The sequence below is a fragment of the Pelmatolapia mariae genome, linkage group LG7 (genome assembly GCF_036321145.2).
Source record: "Pelmatolapia mariae isolate MD_Pm_ZW linkage group LG7, Pm_UMD_F_2, whole genome shotgun sequence".
NCBI lineage: Eukaryota > Metazoa > Chordata > Actinopteri > Cichliformes > Cichlidae > Pelmatolapia > Pelmatolapia mariae.
In genome coordinates, this window is record NC_086233.1 from 45,717,295 (window position 1) to 45,743,741 (window position 26,447).

Consider the following 26,447-nt stretch of genomic DNA (forward strand, 5'->3'; position numbering starts at 1 on the left):
ATGTGCTGAGCAAGAAACTTTGAGACTATTAAACATGTAGAACATTCATGTCTATGTGACTGCGCTAAAGGCACAGTCACAGACCACAGCTGTTATTGAAATCTGTTTTTGTCCTGGTAGAAGGATGTACTTGAAGTGATTTGAGCAAAGATGACAACTGATGTCTTTTTTTATATATATATTTTTATATATATATATATATATATATATATATATAGTTCCCTCAAAAATGTGTTTAAAATTCTATTTTTAATGTTATGCAATTAGTGTATTTATTTCTTGGAAGGATGTTTGTTTTTAAATGGAGCTGCTGGATATTTGAATTTAATAAAGTACCTATTCTATATTGATACTATACCACATAACCATACTGTAACTACAGTATATCATGTCTGTTAAATATTTTTGTTCTGTACCAGACTATATTTCTGTATTTCTTTTACACAGATATTTAATTTTTTACATTAATTTAAAGATTCTTATGCCATTGCAATGTGTTTATTGTATAAATGATAGTTTCATATGTGGAATTTCTTAAATATCTCTCTGTCCAGGGTAATCAATGCAGGGAAAAGCACATTAAATGAAGATCAGGCTTGCTGTGAGGTCCTGGTTGTTAAAGGGAGACCTGCAGGAAGCCTCGCGCCTAACCGAACCCCCACGACCCGCAGGAGATCGTCCCTGCCTAATGGTGAGAGTCTGGGCCTCCGGGAGAACCTGGTAAGTCAAAATGGAGGGTTTGTTTCTATCCCCCCCCCCCCGCCATCACATCCACTTTCACGGACATTCTGCAGATGCATTTTCACGACAGGGAAGGATGACAGAGAAGGATACAGTACAAACTGTGCTGTGATCTATTGCATTTCTTCTCCATTTGTTATCTTTAGAAATAGCACGCTGTCTGGATGGATAAACATGTGCGCAGCCAAAATAATTATTTGCACTGAAGTAAAAAGAATGGGGGAAAAAAAGGAAAAGTCTTTTGGTGAAATCGGGTGGAAAGTTAATAAAGGATCACTGAGCAAGTGAAACGGTGTTCTACGAGACAGTCTTATATTTGCAGTCCAAACATTTTACAGAATTTAGCAGATGGTCATGCATGAGTTTAAGGGGTATAATGCCTCCTTCCTTCCTAGAAAAATGTCATGGCAGACTGAAACCTTTACTGATGAAGGTAATGCAGGTAGAATGAGTTCAGTCAGTGAATTCCCCTGGGGCCTGTTGGTGAGACCCAGCAGTTTATTGGAGCGGACAGCTTAGTGTCCTTCACACTCCACGGTAGCCTTCAATGACTCTTCACACATTTGACTTTAAAGTCACCCTTGTTTGCTTTCACAAGAACATTGTGTCAGATGGAGTACTAAAGAAAACTGTGTATCATTATACCAAAATGCAGTGTCACTGCTCTACTTCTCGACATATTGACACACTTAATTCAATCACTTGCAATTTATCCCATTCCCTACAAGGCAGAGAAAAGATGAAAAGCGCAAAACGTTTATCAGCTCTTTTAAAGTCCTTTGTGATTACAGCATACTAATACTGCTCATAAAATTTCCTCTCAGCTCACCAGTACTTTACTCAGGCCCAGCCGGAGCCTACAGCAAACTCATGCAAGTATCTCATGACTCACTTTCGCAGTGATGTAGCGTTAGAGCCTTTTTAGTGCTCTTTGCCTGCCTCGTAGACTCACGCTGTAGAATTTGCCTGCGCCATATATAGAAAATCAGAGGCTTACTTTGCGCAGCAAAATGTGATGTATGCAACAGCAACTCTGTGGCTATGTGGCTTCATTACCGAGAGGGGAGCTGTGCTGATATATAACAGACTTTAAACAGAAATCAGGCCATTGTTTTTTTTGTTTTTTTGTGAAGACCAAAAACTCAAAGGTGAGCAATGAATCAGCCAGATCACAAGACATTTTGAATCTTATGTGGGAGGTGAGACTTTGTAGATCAACACAGAGGTTTCAGAGCACAAACTGCATCATACCGCTCCTACTAATACCTGCAGATTTAAGCAAAAGCAAACATTAACTCCAGGTTCATTCACTTATGGGCATCGTGCATCCCTGTGGGGAGGTTTGAGCTCAGATCAGATTACGAAGTCTTCACACTGAAGACTGACGGGATGAATTTGAATGCTGTGTAGAAAGGCGCTCTCACCCACCAACTGTGAGCAGCGCAATTTACATAGTACAGCTTCCTGTTTGTGTTTGAGAGCTGTACTTTGAGTTCAACTAGTTCCGATTTGGTAGTAAAAAGGTCTCTCTTTTCGCTCTGTGTACCATTACAATGATAGTAAATCAGCGGTTCCTAAATGTTACGACTCCTTGCCCATCAGGCTGTACTTCACATACTTCCACCTTTGATATTCAGTAGATTTTTGGCATGCAGTTCATAGATCAGTATGAATGCAAAGTCAGATGAAGTTCCTCCTTTCGCATTTTGCATACTTAATGTTGACACATTTTTATTTACTTTGATTCTTATCTGTTTCCAGGACAACTCTGAAGACCTAACTTTACACTACTGGGCATTGTTCGATGGCCACGCTGGCTCCGGGGCAGCTGTAATGGCCTCTCGTCTTCTCCACCACCACATTGCCCTGCACCTACAGGAAGTGATGGAGATCCTCTGTACTCCTAACCTTGTGCCGCCCACGTGCCTGGGTGAGGAACCTATCAATCACCACCTCACCCCTTCATCTCAGCGTGTCCTTACAAGGGCTGCATCGCTCCGGGGTGCCGCAGGGGCTCCGGGTTCCCCCAGTACCCCACCGACCCGCTTCTTCACAGAGAAGAAGGTGTCGCAGGAGAGCCTGGTGATTGGAGCCATCGAGAACGCCTTCAAAGACATGGTAAGAGGCACGTGCATGATCTGTAGTTGTCTTTTGACCTGTAAACATTCCATGTCAAATGCATAGATTGTATATAAAAGATGGATTTAGCCACGGTGGCATCATAGATTGATTTGCAGGATACCATCTTGAAGGCTCGAGAGAAGCATTTTGATTCTATGGCTCTTTTGGGCCTTTCATTAAAGTCAGGTGGTGTATCTCTAAGCAGAGCACTTTAATGCCCACACCCACACCTGTTGTTATCCGCTAGTTAAAAAAAATGCTGTAACAATGAAAAGAATACAAAGAAAAGCTTCTCCTGCTCTTCATAAAATGAAGCTTTTCCAGCTGTTTTGCCTGGAAGCAGGGCGTTGCTGGAAATGAAAAGATTAACTGTATTCTGTTAAGCTAAGCTACAAACTCATAACCATATAATACTTTTTGAGCACTGCACACACCTTTAGCTGTCATACACATACAGGGAATTTCCAAACTACTGTTCTTTTGCATCCCATGCTCCACTTCACTGCCTGCGTACATACTATAAAATTAATAATCTTCACATCTGTTAGCCTCTAGTTGCTATCAGTAAATGCTGATTTGTCATGATTAGACAGTCAAGCCAATTGCACATAAGCCTCCTAATTTCCTGCTGGTGTGTAAAGGTGAGCGCGTACACCAGGGGTCCCCAATCCCAGTCCACGAGGGCCGGTGTCCCTGCAGGTTTTAGATCTCACCCTGGGTCAACACACCTGAATCACATGATTAGTTCATTACCAGGCCTCTGGGGAACTTCAAGACATGTTGGCCGTTTATCAATGCCCAAGTACGCGAGTACGTACTCGCGTTCTCGGTGAGTACGTACCCGCCGAGAACGCACGGGAGTACGTACCCGCCAAGAACGCGAGCACGGACTCGTGGGCCGTTTCTCAATTCTCAAGTACGCGAGCACGGACTCGTGATTTGTACAGTCGGAACACCAGCGTACGTGATGATGTCACAGGTCCGGAGTTTTTACTGCCGTCCCCTCTTAATTTAACTGTAAGTAACATGTCATGAAGCTTAACTTTAATCACAGCCAAACCGGTTTACTCAGGAACAAATAAAACACTGAAATAAACCAAACATTAACATTTAGAAGTGATCTAAGTGACTTATATATCATTGTTAACCTCAGTAGTGAAACCTCTATTAATAAAAATAGTGTACATGTACATACGTGTACATACCTTAATAAAAACATGCAGGTGAGATGTTGGAACGCTTTTATTTCTATTCTAGTGGACACTCAATACTATAGACAGCTGCTGGGGTTTCTTTAACCTGAGTAGTGAGAAGTCCGCGAGCGGTTTGGGGGGGGGGGTTGGAAACGATGTGCCGGGAGTCCGCTGTTGAGTTTTGGACGAAATGCATTCTGGGATATTTAGCTGTCCCAAGTCTACACCGATGCATGCTCGATAAAACGGGCGGATCGAGAACACATCCGGGACTTTTTCGCGTTCTCGGCGTGATGCGTACTTCGAATTGGAACAGTACTTGGTCTCCGACTGATGACGTATCACGAGTACACGAGAACGCAAGTACGCACAAGTACGCATATTGATAAACGCCCCTTGAGAAGGTAATTTATCCATTTAAATCAGCTGTGATGGATCAAAGACACATCTAAAACCTGCAGGGACACCGGCCCTCGTGGACTGTGATTGGGGACCCCTGGCGTACACACATACAGCACACAATATAATCTGTTGTTTACGGTAACCATTGTTTCTGTTTATCAAAATCCATTCTCTAATAGTCTGACTGTAACAAAAAAAAGTGTTGTTTGTGTTCACGGTGCATGAATGGTCATTTACATTTTATTGCTATATGTTTGCTGGCGTTTTTGGTTGTTGTTTTTTTAAACAGTGTAGAAATGACCCGAGCTACCCTTTCTGCTGCTAATTTGCTCAGTATGTTCAGTTATACAGCTGTAAAATAATTATGTGCTACACTATTAAATGACTTTATCCATTAGAGCCTACATTAGTATTTCAAAACTTAAAGGTACAGTAAGTCACTGTTTGAGATTATTCAATAGAAAACAAAAATATTGTACTCATAAATATACATTGATTAGTGCCCAACTATGTCTTCCCACAAATCGATGCATTTTCATAAACTTGAATTAATCCATTAAAAATACACAGGAGCAGGTTTGGCTTGTGGAAACTACCATGTTGCTCCACCATCTTATACAGTGGCTGAGATGGTTTTGCCGTTCTGTCTAATTGCATTAGAAGCTCCTTTGAATTTAAACATCACAAATGGCTCTCTCAAACTCTGTATGACCATTTAACATTTGCACATGTATCTTTTCATCATAGGCAGCATGGTGGCATGGTGGTTAGCACTGTTGCCTCACAGCAAGAAGGTCCTGAGTTCAATTCCACCATCAGGCCAGGGTCTTTGTTCAGAGGATGGATGTATATTTTCATCATCTCTTTCTCATTACGTCTTTGCCTTCTTTATCTGCCTCTTCCTCTACCACTGCCCTCTCTTCTCCCTAATTTCCATGCAATCCTCTTCCACCTCGCCTGCTGATGCAAAGTCGGGGCTCTAACACATGAAATCATCCATAAACATGCTTATTTATTCCCAATATTGTGACACTTACTTATTGTCAGCGGATTAGATGTGCAACCCTACCGTCTCCAGGCAGCTGACAATAAGGTGGCTGCATAGCAACAATCATAAGTTAACATTTTCCCAGTTAATATTACGCTCCTAAAAATTACACTATTCCTCTAATTAATAGTTTCTCACATTGTATGAGAGTTTCTTTACTAAGAGTCTGAGTCCAGCGATGTTAGATCAAAGGAAGTTTCACTAACACTGGCTAACAGCAGCTAATCAGTGCAAAAAGAGCCAACTGCTGCCATCCAGTGGTGAGATTTTCCACATTGTACCTTTTAAATCGACTGTTTCTGTATTAACAGTACTGCAGGTTTTAATGAGCTTGTCTCGAGCATCATCCTCCAGCACTTTAGAGAGGAGATTATGTGTCTCTGACAGCTGGTTAAAGGTGATAAGGTACTTATGGCGTGATCACACGCTGTAAATTTTACCAGAGGCCTGATAGCCTGAGTCAGACAGCAAGTAGCACAGCCAGGAGAAGCAATGTACTTTCGCCATAAGCTGCTACAGGTCACAAGCACTCGCCATCTGGCTGCGCTCTAAGTGGATGCTTGAGATTTAACCCGTGGAGAGGCCATGGGATCAAGAGCAGAGCTAATCAAAACAGTGCTAGCCTGTGTGATTGAGGGGTCAAAGTTCACTTTTTCAGTTTCACCTTCAGGCTCTCTGTTCTTGATTATGTTTGTAATGATCCTATGCACGCCTGTATAGGGAGATTAAATTCTTAAGTCAAAGAGGGTTTCATTTGCAGTCATTCACAGTTTCCCATGTAAACAGTATAATGCCTGTCAGCCAGTTTACATAAGCAAAGGTTTTTAGGTATGTTCAGAATTCCAGTAACACAGGTGAGAACCTGTACCTCAAACATGGAATTTACTAATGATTAAAGCTGGAATCTTTTTGTCCCTTAGCCCATAATGTGCATTTCCTGGGAACGTTACTTCCGGCTGCTGTGTTATACACAAGGGATCGCCACATGTTTGATTTGGAAGATTTTTAGGTGATATGTTCTTTATAACACAACACAATTTGTGTCTCCTTGTGTACACTACACATCCCCATGTTTAGACTAATATCTGTGTAGTGGAGGTAAACCCCCTCCTGTAATAGGCTAGGCCTGACACTGAATTATCCTTTAATAAAATGCAGACCCATGATTGCAAAATCATAAATTCTAACTGTAAAATGTAACACAGGTCAGATATTGGTGAATGACAGCGTGGACCAGTCTCCTTGGAGAAATCGGTGCTTAATGCCGTCTAGTGCTTCCATTTGTTGACCACTAGGTGGTAGTGTGTGGTTAGTAATGTTTAAGAAGCTGCACTGCACTGCCAGCCAAAGAGAAATTGTGGACTGGTGCTCTTCTGTCTTTGTAGGTACATTAATGCTTTTTGCAGGATTAGTTAACTAAAAGTTCAACTGTGAACTGCTGATTCGAAGTTGTGAGGGATGTTTTTTGAAACAGTCAGGGTGATTACTGAAACAATGTCAGGCTAACATTTGTTGAACATTGTGGCATTAATTAGTAGAAATCAGGTTTCGGGTTCAATTCAGTGTTTCACCGAAAAGGCAGCACATTCTCTGTGGTGGAGTCCTCCTTACTCTTTTTTTTCCTACTTGCAACCAACATTGGCTTCGTTTCCTCCCGAACTTGCCCTTGAAAGAGCTATTTTAAAGCATATATTTTGAAGCATATACAGTGTATTTTAGGTTCATTGTTCAGTGCTACACTAATTTGTTTCTTCAGGTGGTCACAGCGTGTTTTTTCTTACAACACAATGGGTTCTAATTACAGTACTTACTCTCCTCCCGAGCTGTCACTTATTTTAATTTCAGTAATCATTTTTCCATAAAATTAGATGCAGTTTGGTTCAAATGGCACACATTTCCTCTTGGAACAAAACACTGTCAGATCTGCTCCTGCTGAGAAACTACCCAAAAGCTGATTTTGGCAGAGTCTCACCCCTCAAATCTTCTAGTCCTGTTTTTGTTCAAAGAAGCTCGTTTTTAACCCCCCCCCCCCCCCATAAAGAAAGCAAGAAAGAAAATGGAAAGTGTCAGGGAGTCTTGGAAAGGTTTGGTCTCACAAAAAAATCTCACTCAATCTCTGTATCTTATCAGCAGGCTCCACCTTCAGTTCTGGCACACATCCCCATTGGAAATAGAGGGACTGTTGAGGCCTGATAAACCGTGTGTAAATATCAAAACCAATGTTAGCTGACAGACGGAGGTGTATCACCTGAGCTGTATCTTAAGCCAGGGCAGAAAATATGTCAGTGCTCACTCACCTTTTTTTTTGTCCAGTTTATTTGTAGATCATATCATATATACACTTCGTACTATGTATACATCATATAATCGAGTTTAGCCATAATAATAATGTCTTTGTACATTTTACCACTGTTTTTGAACTGTAGGGCTTGGTCTCTGATTTGTAAGCTTACATTAGAACTACATTTTCAAAAGCTACAACATAAAACTAGCCTATTAGCTTTGCGTCTAGAGAGAGACTCAAACCAAGGTTAGCTTAATTAGCTTAATTGGCTGAAATACCAGCTCATCAGTTAAAAATACCTAAGAGCCAGAACGAAAGAAATATGCTTACAAGTTATAATCACAGGTTATTTGAAAGTGTTGTGGCCCGAACTTTAAAATAGTTTTGCACATAACCTCTCATGTGACAGTGTAACATTTTGATTTATAGTTATAGCCGGTACTGAGCTAACAAGCTGCTTACTGTAGCTGTATATTTATCATGCAGACACAAAACTAGTATTTATCATGAAACTCTTGGAAAGAAAGTTTGGGAAACGTATTTTGCTTCTTTACAGGTGGTTTTGTGTGTTTACAGTAGTCTACTGTGCAAATGTCTTGACTCATCCCTCATATCCTCATATCATTCACTTGACTCCCACCACCAGGACTGGTGCATACAGTCATTTGAAAACATTGTTTTTCATACGGCCATAGTATAGCAGTAGTAAGCAGTATGTACCTGTCAAATAGACTTGTGGCTGTGTGAGTGTGTGTTTGATGCTAGAAGTGTTTTTCTAATTTGCAAAAAGATTTCACCCAAAGGTCTTTTTCTGCATTCAAAATCAACTGATAGTTACTGCTGTCGCTAATTAGTTCAAAATGATTAATTCCGTTAATTACCTGCCACACTGTCGATCATGAGAGCTCTCTTGCCTGACATTAATCCTCTTTTCCTGTTGTGACTGTCCTGAGTTATTTCTTTTCATTTCCTGCTTTTAGACCTAATATCTTTGGGCTCTCTCACTGATTCAGTAAACTCACTAAATGATAAGGCTGGTCTGAGCAGTACTGTGGCCTTCCTGACTGGAAGACCAACACACAAAAAAACTTTTGGTCTTCGAAAATGCAGTCACACAAAATGTGAGTCTACCTTGTGTCTATTTTTGACTTTTAGAGCAACTTAAAGATTTTTTTTAAAACAGCAACATCCAAATTATTTATGGGCGCACTATACATAAATATTAAATTCAATTAAGTTTTATATATATAGCACCAAATCACAACAACAGTGACCTCAACCTGCTTTATGTTGTAAGGTAAAGACCCTACAATAATACAGATAAAACCCCAACAATCAGAGGACCTCCTCTGCAACTAATTGGTGACACTGGGAAGGAAAAACTTAGGATAGGAAGAAATCCTGCAGAACCAGTTAGTCATCTTCCGCAACGAACATGGTTGATGGGTTGATTGGTTGATGGGTTGGTACAGCTAAAAGATTTTTTATGAAATGTTTTCCCAGTTGTGTTTCACTGAGTTGAGATTCAGCTGTCTGATGCGATATAGGCGTGAATCGTACGATACCTTTTGTGTATACTTGCTGTACTTTGAAGTGGGAAACAATTGCTTAATTCTGGTTGGACTCTCCTTGTTAGAATGTCAGATTAAATTTGTTTTAATTCACTTAATGTCCCTTTAATTGTTGGTATGTTGGCTAGTTTGTTGATATGTTGCACGACTGATGTGACACTGAGGGATGTCAGACCTACCAGTATTACTTGATGGTATTTTTCTTCCTTCCAGGAAACAATAAAGATGCAGGGCTGTGCAAAAAGCGCTTCAGCATTTATAGTAGTATGGTATAAAGAGATGAGCATGTATGAGCGTTGAACTGCTCTACCTCTTTCTTTTTTTTTGTCTGCCTTCTGGTTTAAAGCTCAGTTGTTTCTTCCTGGCTCAGGCGCACAGGAGAAAGGTGTAGATGTTTATGCAGACATTTTCATTATTGAAGACTTGCCTGCAGCAAGAGGTATTGGATACAGCAAGGATAAATATGCATAGCTCGCTATGGATTCATAATTCATCCAGGGTGAAGGACACATTTGTTCACCCCTCCTATCCTCCAACCCCTTCTATCAGCCCCCTACCCCCAGGAGTGTCTGCTGGAGTGCAACCCACACACACGCGCACTCAGATTCACACTTAATGCATCTTACATCTGGACACGAACACATAGTTATGCACACAGAGTACGCACACGCTGCATTCCACTCCTGTCTCCTGTCAGAGAACCACACTGCTCGCACTGCAATGCTCGCACGCTTACAGAGTCGTATTCAGATGGAGGGCGTCGGCGGCAGAGCAGAGGGCGATACGCTTTAGTAAGGGGTGACATCCCTCATGGGAAAAACGTGCTGGGGATGGACTTGCTGCAAATGTGTTTGCCAACATTATCGGCCCCACTCAGTCTGTTGATAGTGACGCCGGGATGGGAATGAGGTGCCTGATGGGGTCACTCGTTTCCCTGAAATATCTTTCCGCTTCTGTAGTGCGATTTAAAAAAACAGAGGAGTCGTTACTAGCAGACCAGCAGACGGACGCGGAGAGCACAAAAAAGGGTTAAATGCAGTCTGAGCGGCTTGGTTCAAATTTACGTTAGTGCTTTGATTAATTCAGTGACAGGTTAATTATTCATCTAATGGATGAACTGACGGCACGGTTTTCTTCAAATCATTTTTGGTTTAATTAGCACCAAATTAATCTGGGCTAATTAGCTGGTGTAATAATCAGTGGGCCCCTCCAAACTTTCTCATCTGTCCTTTTTGGTTTCCATTATTTTTTATTGCTCCTTGACTTATGGCACTCTTGATAAATGAATTCATTATGGTGCTATAATTAATAATGGCATCATGACAGGATTTAAGTATCAAGGCAATATTTTACTCAGTATCAGTTTTAAGCTGTATGGGGAAAAACAGTTCTTCAAAGCTGTGGTGATTAGAAACATGACGGTGTGCAGAGGATCAGTTGTGGATTATGTGTCCTCGTCATCAGTAGAGTAATCTGTCTGTGTCTCTGTGTGTTTTGTCTTTTTTTAGGATTCACAGATAGAAAAGGAGAAGGCGGTCTACAACATCTCAGGTGGCTGCACAGCGCTGGTGGTCGTCTATTTACTCGGCAACCTCTATGTGGGGAATGCCGGGGACAGCAGGTGTGATACGCATGCAATGAGTGTATATGTAAGATACAGTGGGGGGGAAATGATTATTTGATCCCCTGCTGAGTTGGTGAGGTTGCTCGCTTGGATGTGAGGAACAGTCTCTGGTGTTTATGCTGGTTTTATTTTAATGGAGAATATCAACCAAAAATCCAGAAAAAACACATTGCATAAAAATATACATTGATTTGTATGTCACTGACTAAAATAAGTATCCCCAAGCAAAACACGAACAAAGCATAATGCTTCCACCTCTATGCTTGACTATGGGGATGGTAATCTTTGGGTCATCTTTGGTGACTGCGGTCCAACTCCCTTCAGCTCATTTACAAGCTCCTGCCGTGTAGTTTTGGGCTGATCCACCACTTTTCTCATGATCATCTTCACCCAATGAGGTGAGATCTTACATAAGAGCTCCAGACCGAGAGAGATAGTTTTTTCCGAATAATCACACCAACAGTGGTCAGCTTCACATGAAGCTTCTTGTTAATGGTCTAACAGCTCTTTGGTCTTGCCCACAGTGGAGGGAAGGTTTTAATGAATTAAACTGATTCTGTGGACAGGTGTCTGTGGACATAATGAGCTATAATCAGGAGTATATCTAATTGCTTGGTTGATTGGTTGTGTTCTTGTGTGCCACACAGATTACAATCTGTAGCAGCAGACCGTAGTGGATCAAACACTTACTTCCCTTAATAACATTTTAAATTAACTTAGAACTTTTATGTGACGTGTTTATTTGTTCTGGATTTTTGGTTAATATTCTGCCCCTCTTCATTAAAATGTTGTTTATTTATATGTGAGAAAACTAACAAATTTGAAAGAGGTTCAAAAATAGTGATTTCCCCTGCTGTAGCAGACTGTAGAATCTTCTTTGTTTTTGTCTCTGTGTTTCTCGCTCACCTTCTCGTGCCCTTTAGCCTACAGGAACAACTGTGTCCCTTCCTGGATGACTACAGTTTTGCTTTGTCTGCTCCTCTCCCTCAGAGCTATCATTATCCGGTCTGGGGAAGTCATTCCCATGTCAGCAGAGTTCACACCAGAGTCAGAGAGGCAGCGACTGCAGTTCTTGGTAAGAAAGAACCTTTCTCAGCTCCTTTCTAGTAAGCACAGCTGTCAGATATTAGCAGAGCTGGCCTCCCCTCCTGTTGAGACACCAGCTATGCTTAGCTCTGTCTCTCTTACACGGCCTGCTCTCTTTGCCAGCTTAATAGACTATGGAATTGTTTTTCCTATCCCTAGGGCACGTCAATCTTCTTCTCTTTTTTCTCTTTTCATATCACAGGCCTATATGCAGCCCCACTTATTAGGGAATGAGTTTACACATCTGGAATTCCCAAGGAGAGTGCAGAGGAAGGAGGTGGGGAAGAGGATGCTGTATCGTGACTTCACCATGTCAGGATGGTGGGTTAACTAATACTTTTTTTTTTTTTTTACTAAATTACTGATTGAATGTATGTCAGTGTCCAGTATCCACCTGGGAGGATAACAGTTTGTTTTCTGCACTCAAGTCCTTCACATTTGTTAGAAATGCTGTCAATGTTATTTAGCCACATATCTGGTTGAATGCATTTATGAGCCTTCTGAGAGAAATCTCTGCAGCCTAGACTATTATTTACATTCGATAGATTTTTGTGCAATGTACCCTATAAAAAAATCATCTGTGTCCCATTCACCGAGTAATTCAGTTCAAATGTATTAGCACTCCACAATCATCTTGGGAACTTTAGATTGTAAGGTCAGTACTTAATTATTAACAATTCCCACTGGCCACAATGGGGAGAAGAAACTTTACTTAAAAAAAGCCATTCAAGTCATCAGTTGTCATAAAGAGGTCAGGAATTGTCCTTGGTATTTCTTCTTTTGTGTGTTAGTGGGCAAAGCAAAGGCCTAGCTCTGTGTCCTAAAGTAAAGAGAAAAATAAAAAATGAACAGATGGAGAGAAAAAGAGGGAAATAGAAAAATATGTATAAAAACCACGAATTGACAAACAGTAAAAGCTGAGACCAGGGCACTAAAGCAACGGAGGCAGGGAAGGTTATATATTGTATAAACATTGTGTTTACATTTTCTCTATGTAGAAATGGGTTCAAGGATAGATCATTTAATTTTTTAGGACTACTAAAGCTTTTAGTTATCTCTGCTGAATCTTCACCTTTTGCCATTGCTGGAAAAAGTAAAAACAATCTATTAAACTAGCATTACCACAATTCAAAAACACTCAGAAATAAAGTAAGGTCTTCATCACTACCTTTATGATTAAAAAGCTAATTTAGCATATTTAAACTGGTAACTTAACCCAAGATGGATTACAAAACTAAACATATAGAACAGTGCAAAGCTCTATAAATGAAAAAAAGGAAATTGGGTTACAGATTTATTAAAAATACGTGCAAACACAACACTCCTTATATTGATAATATTGAGGTCTTCATTCTGCTGAGGCTAGCCTATGAGATTTGCTATTCATGTATGATTTTACAGCATTGACGGTGTGTTTGGGTTCATTGCCACGCTGATAAATTCAGCCAATCAGATGCTTTCCAAATGGTGTTGCATTGCGAATCAAAGTCTAGACAAGTCAAAAACCATGACAGAGCCTCTGCCATGTTTTACAGTTGGCTACAGACACTCACTGTTGTACCTCTCAGCTGACTTCCTCCTTACATCCTGATAACGATTTGACCGCTTTTAAAGCTTGAATAATTCATAAGTCAGTTTTAAATGTTTCAACAAGGGGAACAAAACATTCTTCCAAAAATGCTCAGGTACAAGGATGGGGTTGAAAATGAGTGAAAAAGCAGCCAATATCCAAAGAAAGACCTTCAGAAAGCCTTTTATGAAGTTTGTGGATATGATTGTGTTCTTATTAACTAATGACTCATGCATGCAAGCACACACAGACACATGTAAAGAGAGAGGGGATGAGAAAAATATAACGCTCAAAACCAGATGCTTGTTTCGAAATGCAGGCGCAGGTGTATTATTATTATTATTATTATTATTATTATTATTCACGTATCTGGTTCAAGGCGGTGGACCACAGTCAGTATTGGTGCTCTACTTGAGGTGTGACTAATTCTTAGAAAAGACTCACTGTTTTAGGAAATTGAACTGGTAACCTGTGCTGACACTGAGAGCGTGTAATATAGTTAAATCTAGTTTTAAAAACAGTTTTTTATCCATTATTAATAATTACAGATCATTTAGGTTGATATGTAGAATGATCCCTTATTAAAAATCCCCAAACTATAGAGTGGAAAAGGCATTTCAGTTTAGAAAGCCTGCTTTTTTCTAATCAGACTTCTACATCTCAGTCAGGATGCTCTGGGCTCTTAAATAGGATTTCAGTGCCGTTTGTGTCACTTGCACTGTGACATACGTTGGCAGCATTCAATCCAGAGCTGACTGAGATACTAAGCAGAATCCATGCAATGACTGGCAGAGCTAATTATTGTGTGTTTTATGTTTTGTAATGTTTCTAGAAAACTACACGTGTTGCTATGCAGACACATTTACCGGAGAGACACTTCTATCGAAGGAAAGAGTGAACTGAGGATGAAGTGGGTGACTGACGACAGTTGAGCAGTATATATTTTTTTTTGACTCCATGCAGTTGTGTTTTATGGCTCTGTTCAGTTGAAGCAGATGTAGGTCAGTCAGTGGCTGCACTTCTTATTGGGCCCAAAACTCTCACTCAGTCTGCCTGCTTACTGTCTGAGCAGCAGAGACAGCCTGTGATGTATTTTTAATCAGGTTCTACCCATAACCCAGTTATGGCTCAATTTCACCCGGACTAAGTCTGGGTCTTAAATTAGTACCCTGTCAGCTGCTGTAGCTAATTGATCTGAAGTGCATGGCTCTGACTTAACTGTGTCATCATCTATAGGTGCAGATTATATGCTGTATAGGGAGAGAGGATCTTTTTTTTTTTTTTTAATCTTTCTTCAGCTTTCTGTCTCTGCATGTATATGTGTATGTGCAGCCTGTGTGCCCACATGCTGTGAGCGCGTGGGCGTATGCTGGCGTCCAATTCCCTCAAAGGCATCCGTGATCAAGGCTGCAGTCTAATGAAGGCATACAGGCCTGCAGCCCACCTCTCTGTCTCCCTCCCTCGCTTTCTTTACCTCCCCTCCCTCGGCCAGTTGGACCAGATTGAGGTTCTGGCGTTGGCATCGTAGGCTGTAATAGTGGTCATTGGCCGGCATGGCAGGCTGTGTTATTTGCCCAGAATGATGGATGTTGAGCAGTCGGCCGTGTTCGCTGTGATGTAGAAGCTGCGGTAAAACAGGCGGGCAGGTGGAGGGAGGGAAGAAGGTTGGGGAAGAGGGGTGGGTGGCTGGAGTAAGGAAAAAGAAAAAGAAGTAAGTGGATTGAGGTAAGATGTAAAGATCGATAAACAGATGAAGGAAGGATGATTGGTATGTTGTGTTGGTCACAAAGGAGGAAAGGGATGAATGACAGTGAATGGTTGTGAAGCACAGTCGTATCAGTGGCATTCACTCAAAAGTCTGATGTGAATAGTCTTTAAGGTATACTTTTCTTCTTACAGAGTGTTGTATGTAAGAAGAAAAAGAAAGTACCATGGTCAGCCTTGAAAACAATACCGGGTTCTTGTGGGCAAACACTTTTTTCAAGGTACTTGGCAAATAGATTTTTCCAGGCATCTCGGGAAAACGCGCCTCGTCTCATCTGCTTCTCTCTCTTCATGTAATCCCACACTGACTCCAAGACGCTGAGATCGGGGCTCTGTGGGGGCCAGACCATCTGTTGCAGGCCTCCTTGTTGCTAGAGATGGTTCTTCATGACTGTGGATGCATGTTTTGGGTTGTTGTCAAGCTGCAGAATGAATGAATTTGGGGGCTGATTAGATATCTCCCTGATTATAGCGTGCGATGCGTCTAAACAGCCATAGTGCTGAAAACTTCACAAAGTGCTGTATTAATTTCGCCCGCCTGGAATCTCTCTGTCTTCCAGCCCTCCATCTGCTCCTTCTTTCTTTTTCCATTATGGCTTTGTATTGGTATGACTGATGCCTACAGCTTGCATTAGAGGAGTCGCTGGGTCACTGCCATTTTCTCTGGCCTTGCTTCGCTCTTGAAAGCACCACTCAATCTATCAAGGTTGACCAAAAAGGTTTTTTTTTTTTTTTTTTTTAAACCAACTGTCAATTGCACTAATTTGTGTGACTCATCCAGTGCTGACACAGGCCCGTTACAATGTCACCTCAGTATCTGTTGACAGGTGTGTATATATAGCAGTGTGCAAGCGAGTTATGATGCAGCGCATGCACTGCCAATGTTTTTCTGTCACCCCCTCTTTGCAGCGGGCGGAGGTGACACCACCTTCTTCCCTCCTGTCCACCTTTTAGTCACCTGCAGGGAAAACATGATACAACATCTTCTGCCCTCTTTCCCTGGTGTACCCGCCCCCCTTTTAGTCACATGCTGCAATGTATCAGGCAACCAAACATCCTGCGGTGCTTTACAATACTGCAAAGTTTCATACTGAACCAATACCAAGTAAATACAGGGTCAATAAATGGCAGATCATGTAGGGGAGATTTATGAGATGAATCATCATTAATTTGCCAATTCTGAACCCATTTTCACCAGTAAATCCCTGTGATTTTTATTTTTACTTTACGTTTCATGTATTTTGATTTGAGGTTTTTGAAGATCTGAAGTGTAAATGTACCTGCCTCTACAGCCCAATGGATCTGATACCAATACCAATTCCAGCGGTAGTATTGATACTGTTGATATCTGGTTCGATTCGCCCACCTCTAACATCCCCTGAGCTGGGAAGCTGTCGGCATCAGTGTGGTCAAACAGTGCGGCCCTTGAGCAACTTTCTTTGCCGTTTTTAGAACTCAGTGTCCCAGAGCAAGGAGCAGGTATCATAACAGGATTAATGTGTATCTTTCTCATTCTGTCACACTCTTGTTATCTCGAGTCAGACAGGCTGGATTCGCTGTAAACACTCGTCTCGAGGGAGAGGCCGTCCCTGACAGCAGGCTCTGGGGATTTTATCCAAGACATCTTTGAAATAATGACAGAAATGCGTGTCTCTGTGTCGTAGTTTTTGTTTGTTGTTTTTTTTCAGGAGATTTAACAAATCTTGAAGGTGAAACGGTAAAACAAAAGAAGTTTTGAGTGGCACAGCAGAAGTAGCACCTCTTCTTCTTTTTTTTTTATTTTTTTTATTTTTTTTAGCAAAAACAGTGAACCCTCTCTCGGTAGTTGGTTTTAAGTTTCGTATCATCGGTCCTGCTATTTTAGATCTAAGAAACTGATGAGGAAATCCTTCTGAAGGCTCTTATTTGGTAATACAGCTCTCCTCGCTTAGATGAGGCTCTAGACTGTATTCCCGTGTTTGTGGGCTGTGTTCTCTGTGATAGTTCTTGCTTTCACAGGAAAAAAAAAAAAAGAAAAAGTGCTGAGTGCAGCAGTGTAGCGCTCGCCTAAGGTGGAAACATATGGTCTCTCTGAGTGAAACCAGCAGTAATGTAGAAACCATCCTGGTCCCCGCTAATCTGAAGTACATGGACTGTGGTGTGCTGGGCAGACTTGGGTCACATTCACAAATGAAACATTTGTCTTTTTAGCAGCTTTTCAAACTAAACATTTATTTTCAGGAAATTTCCCTACATGAAAAGCATCCCCCGATCCGCATTAAGCCGCTTTTATGACAGTTCTGAATATTCTTTTCCTCGCTCCCTGTGATCTGACGGCTAAAATAAAGAGAAACCTGTGTTTCTAATTGTATTTTCATCCAGGTCAGCGCTCGCTCAAGAGCCAGAATTTTATTCACAGCACCTGGTGCGAGTTCTGAATGGAAAACTCTGACCTGGCAGCTCTCGTGGAAATTGGCTGGGTTTTGTTATGTATCTGGTACAGTAAAGTTACACAGCTGCTCCTGTGAAGTACAGCTGCTCGCAGATGAATAGGAGCACATGCACCACGAGCAAGAGTGCTGGGTTTCTTCACTTCGACTTTCCGAATTGTAAAGGTGAAAAGTGTATCTCTTAGATCTGAGATGAATACAGCGAGCATTGTACAGGCTTCCTCCTCACAGCGCAGCTCTGTCTGGTCCCAGTGTGAAGATGGTAAATTATTCATTAGTTTGCGGGGGGGGAGTTTAAAGAGTGCTCTGAGAACAGGAGGATGGAAAGTGTGGATTCTCTTGCATCATTTTAGCTGCTTTACTTTCAGACCTTCAGAGGCGTACATGCGCAGGCGCCGCAGACAGTTGCAGAAAACCAACAGTGCACCTAGGCTGTCTCGTGCAGGCGTCTTCTTTGTCGCTAGGGATACCTTCACAGGATCAGTTAGAAACGGGGGGAAAAAGAAAGTGAGAGAATTAAGCTAAGGATCTCTGTGTGTTTGTGTGAATTTTTAACTCTGCCTTTTCTCTCTCTGTGCCAGTCCCCTCATGTCAGCAGCAGGGCCTGTGGGAAGGAGAGGGGGTGGGGGTATGGAAGTGAAGTATCTCTAGGGCATGTGTATGCAGCCTGCTATAAACAGGAAAAAAAAAAACATTAACGTGTTCTGTATTCTTTGCACAGGGCATATAAAACCATAGAGGAAGATGACCTAAAGTTTCCCCTGATCTACGGTGAAGGGAAGAAGGTAAGAAGTGCTTCCACAGCCTCATGTGCCATGCATGTAATCAAAGCTCACCGGGGCATCATTGGTACACCCGACCTCACATCACCCAAATCGCTGTGTAGAGACATTCCTGGCCTTTTTGAATCCTCCACAACCTGTAGCACAAACGAGCTCTCCAAGGACTTATTATTATGTCTTTCAGCCAATTTAAAAACCAAAAAAAAAAAAAAATAGGCAAAGGTCTAATGTGATGGTCTTATCTGAGTCGTGTATTAGATGGATCTGATGAAAGGTAACATATGTTAACTGAATATATCAATACTGAAACACTGACTTGCACCAACAAAATCTTGTCAATGCTGAAAAAAGGGAAATGACACAGAAAAAAAGGTCAAGAGTTTCCCCCTCGTTCAGTTACACTGTACATGCAGTGGTGTATAGAAGCCTTTCTCTTTTTTTTTTTTTGACTTGAAAAGGTCAAAGGAGCAGTGTGATAGACCCGAATATGCTCTCACCGTGCTCTTCTCCAATTTTCACTTCCGTACATACAGAAAATAGATTTGCGTTTGACTGACAGCAGGGGAAAGATGTCCCCCACTGCAGTATTCTGTGTGCCCACAACCGCATTCAGACTCACCCCGGCGCACCTGCCGGTGCCCACGTCGTGTCCTCTCCCTTTGAAGTGAGGAGCGGAGATGGATGGCTAGATAGAGTGAGAGAGAGGAACGCCAGAACACTTCAAAGCCCCTGGTGCGCAGCCCTCTGGGCCCCGGCACTCTACAATTAATCCCAGGATGTTTTACCCCTTTCTCTGCTGGAGGAACCTTTCCACCACTTTAAAACACTCTCCCTGCGTCGTTCTGCATACTGATCCAAGCTCAGTCCTACTCGGCTCCTCTTGTGCTCGTGCCTAAAAGTCCTTTCTCTGTACAGTAGAGATTTCCAGACAATATGAATCAGCTTCAGGGAGGATCAAACAATCAGTATGTGATTGAACTGCAGACTTTCAGCTTTAATTGCAGGATTTAAAAAGGAAAAAAAAAGCGTAGCAAGGTGGTACAGTGGTTAGCACTGTTACCTCACAGCAACAAGGTCCTGGGTTTGAACCCACCATCTGTTGCTGTGAGGCATGTTCTCTCTGGGTATTCCGGCTTCCTCCCACAGACCAAAGACATGTAGTTAGTGGGGTTAGTTTAACTAGTTTTTCTGAGTTGGCTCTAGATGCCTAATGGCTGTCTGTCTCTCGGTGGATTGATCCAAAGTGCTACATTTACTCTTTTTATACAGAATCCCACATTTTCAGAGGCTCAAAAGTAATTGGGCAAACTAAGATAATTTAAAATCTAAGGGCTGTTTTTAATACTTTGCAGTCAGTGCCTGAAGTCTAAAACCCACAGACATAATTAAACAAACCCAAATGTTAACCACATGTTCCAAATATTTGGAAAAATTATAATGAATGGTAGAATTATTACCACAGGCTGATGTTGTTGACATCTATCTTCCTGGTTTATGTGCGACCTGCTCTACACATGGTGGTTTAGGCAAGATTTTAGATGTAAGATTTTCCTAAAAGCAAAGCGATTCAAATACTCAAAACCTTTGGCTTGTTTCTAAACTGTTCACCAGTCATGGTGTCATCAGGTTCTCCGATCTCTACAGTTTGTGACGAAGAGCAGAAATGATGACCAAGCTTCAAAATGGAGACCTGAGTTTAAAAAGGCTTCCACTGTGGCCTTCTAGATAACATCTACATAACATCTCACTCATTATAAGACGATCAGTCATGGGCAGAAATGAAAATGCCTTTCGTAGAGTTTGTTGCTGCTTTGTTTGACTCATACGGGGGCTGTGCTTTAAATGCCTCTGATCTTTTCCAGGCTCGCGTACTGGCAACCATCGGGGTCACGAGAGGCCTCGGAGACCACAGTCTCAAAGTGCACGACTCCAACATTTACATTAAGCCCTTCCTGTCCTGCTGCCCAGAGGTACGCTCCAGTTTAAAATTTTTGTGTCCTTCTCTATGTCTGCCTTGGTCATGTTGTTAGAATTGTTGCCTTACAGCAAAGAAGGAAAAAGGATTCAGAGTCCTTTCTGTTCGACCTGTCCAGTGGGTTTGGGCCTTTTGCCAAGTATTGACAAGAACAGGCTCTACCACCCTCTAGGCTCTCAAGGATATGCAGTCATGTGAAAAAATAAGTACATCCCATGGGAGGTTGTTGGCTTTTATGGCTTATCTGAACAACCAAACATTTGACAATCGTTGAAATACTGACTATAGATAACGGTGATATTAACAAACACAACCACAGCAAATATGCAAAAATAGCCGAGACGGTGAGCGCACTACTTTTGTTTCCATCTTTTTCAGTTTCAAAATAACAAAGTAAGAGGGTCAAAGCAAAGACTGGCCACACACTGCACGGCTGTCCTTTGGCAAACTATTACAGATTACAAAAGCATTTTGTAAACAGCAGTCTTTCAGTTCTTTCTGTGGATTTTCTCCTGCAATTCTTATCTATAGGATACTAATTCTCTGAAACTCTTGGGCCGTTTTGTATGTACGACATATATAAAGGTTTCCGATAATGTTGCCTTAAGCTTTTGTGGCTTTTGAGGTTTGTTTTGCATCATCATATCCTCTTTCATCTTCAGTTTCTCTCTTTTTTTTACAGATGGTTTTCTTTTTGAAACAGCTGGTATTCAGTTGAATCTATTCTTCCCTAAACTAAAACGCTTCCCCCGGCCACTGGCCTCAGCACAAGTTGAAGGCCTTATCGATCCTCCCTCCTTGTGCTCAACAGTTAGAGAGGTGCTCTTTTAATGAAATTGCGTACCTTGCTCTTCAGATGGCCTTGTGTTATCTCCTAACACTCTTAGATATGGTGCGGAATACATATTTGAATCAATGACTGCAATGTGCCCAGTATCTGAGGCAGCGAAGCAACCTCCAAAATACAACATTTCTATCCGTGTCCTTCATAGCTTGTATGAGGTTTTTCTCCCACAGAGCTGCCCATGTCTCACCAAGCAGGTCTAATGTTACTGTGGCCAGACAGTATCTTTGATTCATCTACCACACTTTAGGATGTTTGAATCTATGGCAACAAATCTGAAAATGTACCTACTTATTTTAAAGCCACTTAAAAAATCTAAATCGTCTACAAAATATGAATTTTGTGTGCCATTCACTTGAGTTTATAACCTGCCTTAATAGGAACGATTTCTGTGGGTTACACTTTTTCACATGACTGCATCAAATGCAATGATTACATCGTCTGTCACAAAGCGGAAGAAGAAAAACCTGGATGTTAGCAGTTGTAATGTACTTGTTTTTTACCTTCTCACTCTTCTCAAAGAGTCACCTTCATCAGTCACTTCACAGCATCTATCCTCCGTCAGGTTACATAAAGTTGTTGCTATAAAACAGTGGGTGTTTGGGTACACAAATACAGAATGATGAAAGCAGAGCACTCTTGTGGCACATACATCGCTTGGACTGTTAGTGAGGAAATCTGTGCCTACTCCTTTTTGGCCTTGTTGCTGCGTAACTGCTGAATGACTAAAATCTGAGAGATATGTTAAGTTATTCTGGGGAAGGGAGCCGAAGTCTGGGTTAGGGTTTAAAATCCTTTGCATTTGAGCATGTGTCAGGAGGGGAGGAGAGAAAACTGAATAAAAGGAAAAGTCAGAACAAGAGTGGCAGTATGTTAACATTAGTGCAGTGTTTTAGAGGGGCTCTTTAGTTTTATATTACCCTCATTGTGTCATCCGCCTGATATAACGAGAGCGCAGAGGTAACAGCTGATAGCCAGTAACAGGCGGCACTGTGAACTGTGCGGTCAACGTGTGCGTTGATGGTCCCTGCAGTGCAGTGGATTGCAAGAAGGAGTCCACTGCACATGATTGCAGTAGTCATGAAAACCTGCACATTCTCTTGATCTTTAATTCATTGCACTCAAAGTTCAGTCATAGTTCAGCCTCCTTTTTTGATGTTCCTATAAGATGAGTGTAGTCAAGGGTTTTCCAGATAGAGCATAAAAACATGATTTCTATATGAAAGACGTGGTATTCCTGAGCATTAAGGGGCCATAATAGCCTCTTTTGAAGAAAAATAATAACAATACAAATAAACATCGGCTTAAGGGTGAAGTCACAGAGGGTCACTATGAAAGGCACGACTGTTGTCAGAGTGCTGTGCACAAACAACAGGGATGACTGCAGCCTTCAGAGAATTGTTAAGAAAAGTAAATTCAACAAACTGGGAGAGTTTCACAAGGAGTGAATGGTGTCAGTGGATCAAGAGCCACCACACACAGATGGTCTTCAGGAAAGAGGCTACTGAAACGCTAATAAAAACCCATGCCTGAACCGGAGAAGCATCTGACATGAGCTGAGGAAAGCAAGAAGCGTTTCAGTAGCTCAGAGGTCCAAAGTCTTCTCTTCAGATGAAAGTAAAATTAGCATTTTATGGGAAAATCAAGGTCCTACAGTCTTGAGGAAGAATAGAGAGAAAAGGTGTTTAAACTCCAGTGTGAAGTTTCTGCCAAAGTGCCAGGACTACTACTAATTATTACTGCGTTTGACTGGCCAACAAAATCACCTGACCCCCAACCCCATAGAGAATCTGTGGTGTATTGTCAAGAGGAAGATGAACCCCAAAATACACACAAACTGAAGGTCACTATCAAAGTAACTTAGGCTTTAATAAACCCATTCGTCGTCTTCAGGTTTTTCAGCTAATTCAGGGTGAGAGGCAGGGTACACCTTGGATAGACCACCAGTCTCTCACAGGAGATATACAAACATTCAAAAGGAAGAACTTTTTCCTGATATTCACTTCTTTTGACATCCACTAGTTTATATGTTCAAAGAAATGTGTGGGAGAGTGCCCTGCAGGGAATGTGAAAACGTCCTGCGGGGACATGTTTTCCCTGCACACTGTCACGTTAGAATTAGACTTCTCTCAGGTTGTGAATAAAAAATAAATAAATAGAGCCTAATAAAACAGGCTGACCTTGGCAGTTTGAGTCATTTTGACATAGAATTTGGGTATTTGAGTAAAAATCAGAGGATCGGGTCCTTCCCTCTTCTTGACATACTTTGTTGCCATTGAAATCTCCTTTGAGGTATTGAAATGCTGCCTCATAGATTGATAGTCTCGCTGTGTTTCTCTCTTTCAAAGCCTGACTTACTGTTCATCTCAAGGTTCCCCACAACATGGAGCCTTGTGATCCACACAGAACTCATTTTAATAATCTTACAATGACTCTCCCTGCTTGCGTGTGGTGTTCTGTTTTTAAAGTAGCCTAAGTTGGTGTGTCTGCTGTGAATAGGCAACGCCTCCACAGTAGCAAAAGAATTACTTGAAGCAACCAAACAAAAGCCATCCAAGGCCACTGGGTATTATTTTTGCCTGCTGTTTCAGAGTATGCTTCTGTTCGCCCATAGTAATTTGAAAGACTGTGCCTCACCAGAGTTGCCACAGTAACACGAGTTTCCCTGCTTCAGAATATCTTTGAAGGATTGAGACCATCAACATTGTTTAGACAAGTATATGGAGGCGGATGTGTTAAGAAAGTAGAGATTAAATGGAAAGATCATCCTAGTAATTTTTCTTCTGATATTTTGAGAGATTCATGTAGAGATATCCACACTAAGAGACTTGTTACAGTACAGGTAATCCACAAAACAGTTTACTTTGTGCTCTGTGGCTGCTATTGATTTTTTTTTTTCTTATAATCTCAGTAGTTTATGTCAATAAAAATGTTGGGTGGTCCAGCACTCTGGTCCAGAATTGCTTGAAGCACAACAATGAAATTGGAAATCCCTTGACTTGGCATGTAGCGCTAATGATAGATGAAAATTTTGGTTTCCAAGCTGTCAAATCTTTGAACAGTACCAGTGACTGTATAAAAGATGGCCAGCGTAGCTCCACTCGGGGAGCTGTTCAGTAATCCATGTTTTCTTAAGTCACTGGTTAGTGACCCATTAGCAAACATTATAGTATACTCAGGAGATCGAGCAGGTCATCTTCTAATCGGAAGGTTGGTGGTTTGATCCCTGACTCCTCCACTCTGCATGAAAAAGTATCCTTGGGCAAGGTAGTAAATCCTGAGTTACCCTCTGAGTGTTAATGTTAGACATAGAAAGCACTTAGGCGTAGAAAAATTGCTTGTATGAATGCGGGTGACTGAGGCTTGAAGCAAGAAGCACTTTGAGTGCTCAAGTAAAGTAGAAAAGTGCTATAGAAGAACCAGTCCATTTACCACTAAGATGGTGTACTTTAATCGGATGTTTCATTATTACGCCATTTCCAGCTTCTCCTCTGCTTGCCTTCTGTATTGCATTGTGGGAAAGCATTGTAACACTGAAAGCCAGGAGCAGGGAGAGCAGCAGCACAGAAAAGAAGAGGCGTCAGTGACAACAGATACAACCCAGATTAAGTCAGATACAGGAAGAAAGAAAAACAGCTGGGATTGAGGCGGGTTGCAGAGCAGCCTGCAGAGGTGCCGAAGCTACATGTCCTGTATGAAACAGCCAAGACGGGTGGCAAAAGTGCATACATTTGTCAGTTAAGCAGGAGTATACATACTTACTTAGGTGCTGTATTCTGCAATCACAACTTATTAACATATTATAACATATTAACCCCTGAGTATAATGTAATGAATCATGTGCACAGTAAGATTTGCAGTGAATCCTATGCGATAAGCACCAATGACGAATACAAAACAATCAATGACTCCCCGAAAATGCATGAACTAAAAAATAACATGCCTGTACATGAATATGCAAGGAGTAAAAAACAGAGGTAATTGTGTTAAAATGTGGGGAGTAAAAGTAAAAAGTTGTCAGAAAAATAAACACTGAAATACAGTTACCTGAAAATTCTGCTCGAGTACAGTAATAAAGTGTCTGTGCTTCATTGCTTCCCACCTCTGACAGGCAGTATGTTGTGTAATAGAGTATCAGCTGAGCCATCAGTTACAGAGATGAACTTCCAGGATTCACTCTGAGCCTTGTGTACAAAGCAAATCCTGTGCTCTGTTAGTTTTGAAGTATTGAAGTTGCATCCCGTTTGTCTTGAAATTATTAAATGCTCTTATTGCTGTAATTCAGATTCACCACCCTGGTATTAGAATATAATCTGGATCAGTTTACCCTTTCAAGATTAAAGATAACCACTAGGAGGCCATGGCTAAGGCTTAAGACTCTGTTGTCCACTAATTACAGAGTGATCATGTTGAACAGATGAACGTGCAGCACATTAAAGTGCGTTGCAGCAGCTTTTTCAGGTTAAACACTGCTAAAATGCACAATTTACCATCTATACAATATTTTCTGTGTATAAATATGTAACGGGTGTACAAGGTTTGTACAAACAGCAAAGTTTTACAATTCTTGCTTCTCTTTTTTTTTTCTTCTAACTTCAGGTCAGAGTTTATCCTTTAGCGCAGTGTGAGCATGGAGCCGATGACGTTCTGGTGCTGGGAACTGACGGACTGTGGGACGTCCTCTCCAACCAGGAAGTGGCTGAATCGGTCGGCTGTTTCCTGGCAAACTGCGACCCTGACGATCAGCACAGGCATGTTCACCCATCCCACACAGCTGCAGTCGCAGACAGGCCTGAACTTCCTCTCACCTCTGTCTTGTTTGGAGAGGGTGAACGTTGTTATCTTCTCACGATTACACAAATTTCCAAACATTCAGATAATGATGTCAAAGAACAGCTCATTAACAGGATTCCCTGATTATTTCCTCAATGGTTTTACTTTTTTAATTTTTGTTTGTTTTCATCTGACTGTGGGCAGAGGCATTTATTCAATGGCTGCACGTTGCCATTATTC

General features: G+C 41.5%; 1 protein-coding gene across 2 annotated transcripts in view; it reads left to right on the forward strand.

Moving 5' to 3' along the window:
- Positions 1-26,447, forward strand: part of ppm1h (protein phosphatase, Mg2+/Mn2+ dependent, 1H) — a 42,306-nt gene that overhangs the window by 13,049 nt on the left and 2,810 nt on the right. The window contains exons 2-10 of one of the 2 annotated variants that reach the window (XM_063479262.1): positions 555-720; positions 1,566-1,613; positions 2,503-2,859; positions 10,869-10,981; positions 11,975-12,059; positions 12,273-12,391; positions 18,555-18,618; positions 20,478-20,585; positions 26,034-26,185. In XM_063479262.1, the coding sequence (XP_063335332.1) occupies positions 555-720; positions 1,566-1,613; positions 2,503-2,859; positions 10,869-10,981; positions 11,975-12,059; positions 12,273-12,391; positions 18,555-18,618; positions 20,478-20,585; positions 26,034-26,185 (1,212 nt within the window). The remainder of the gene's footprint in view (positions 1-554; positions 721-1,565; positions 1,614-2,502; positions 2,860-10,868; positions 10,982-11,974; positions 12,060-12,272; positions 12,392-18,554; positions 18,619-20,477; positions 20,586-26,033; positions 26,186-26,447) is intronic. The other variant, XM_063479264.1, reaches the window with a different exon arrangement.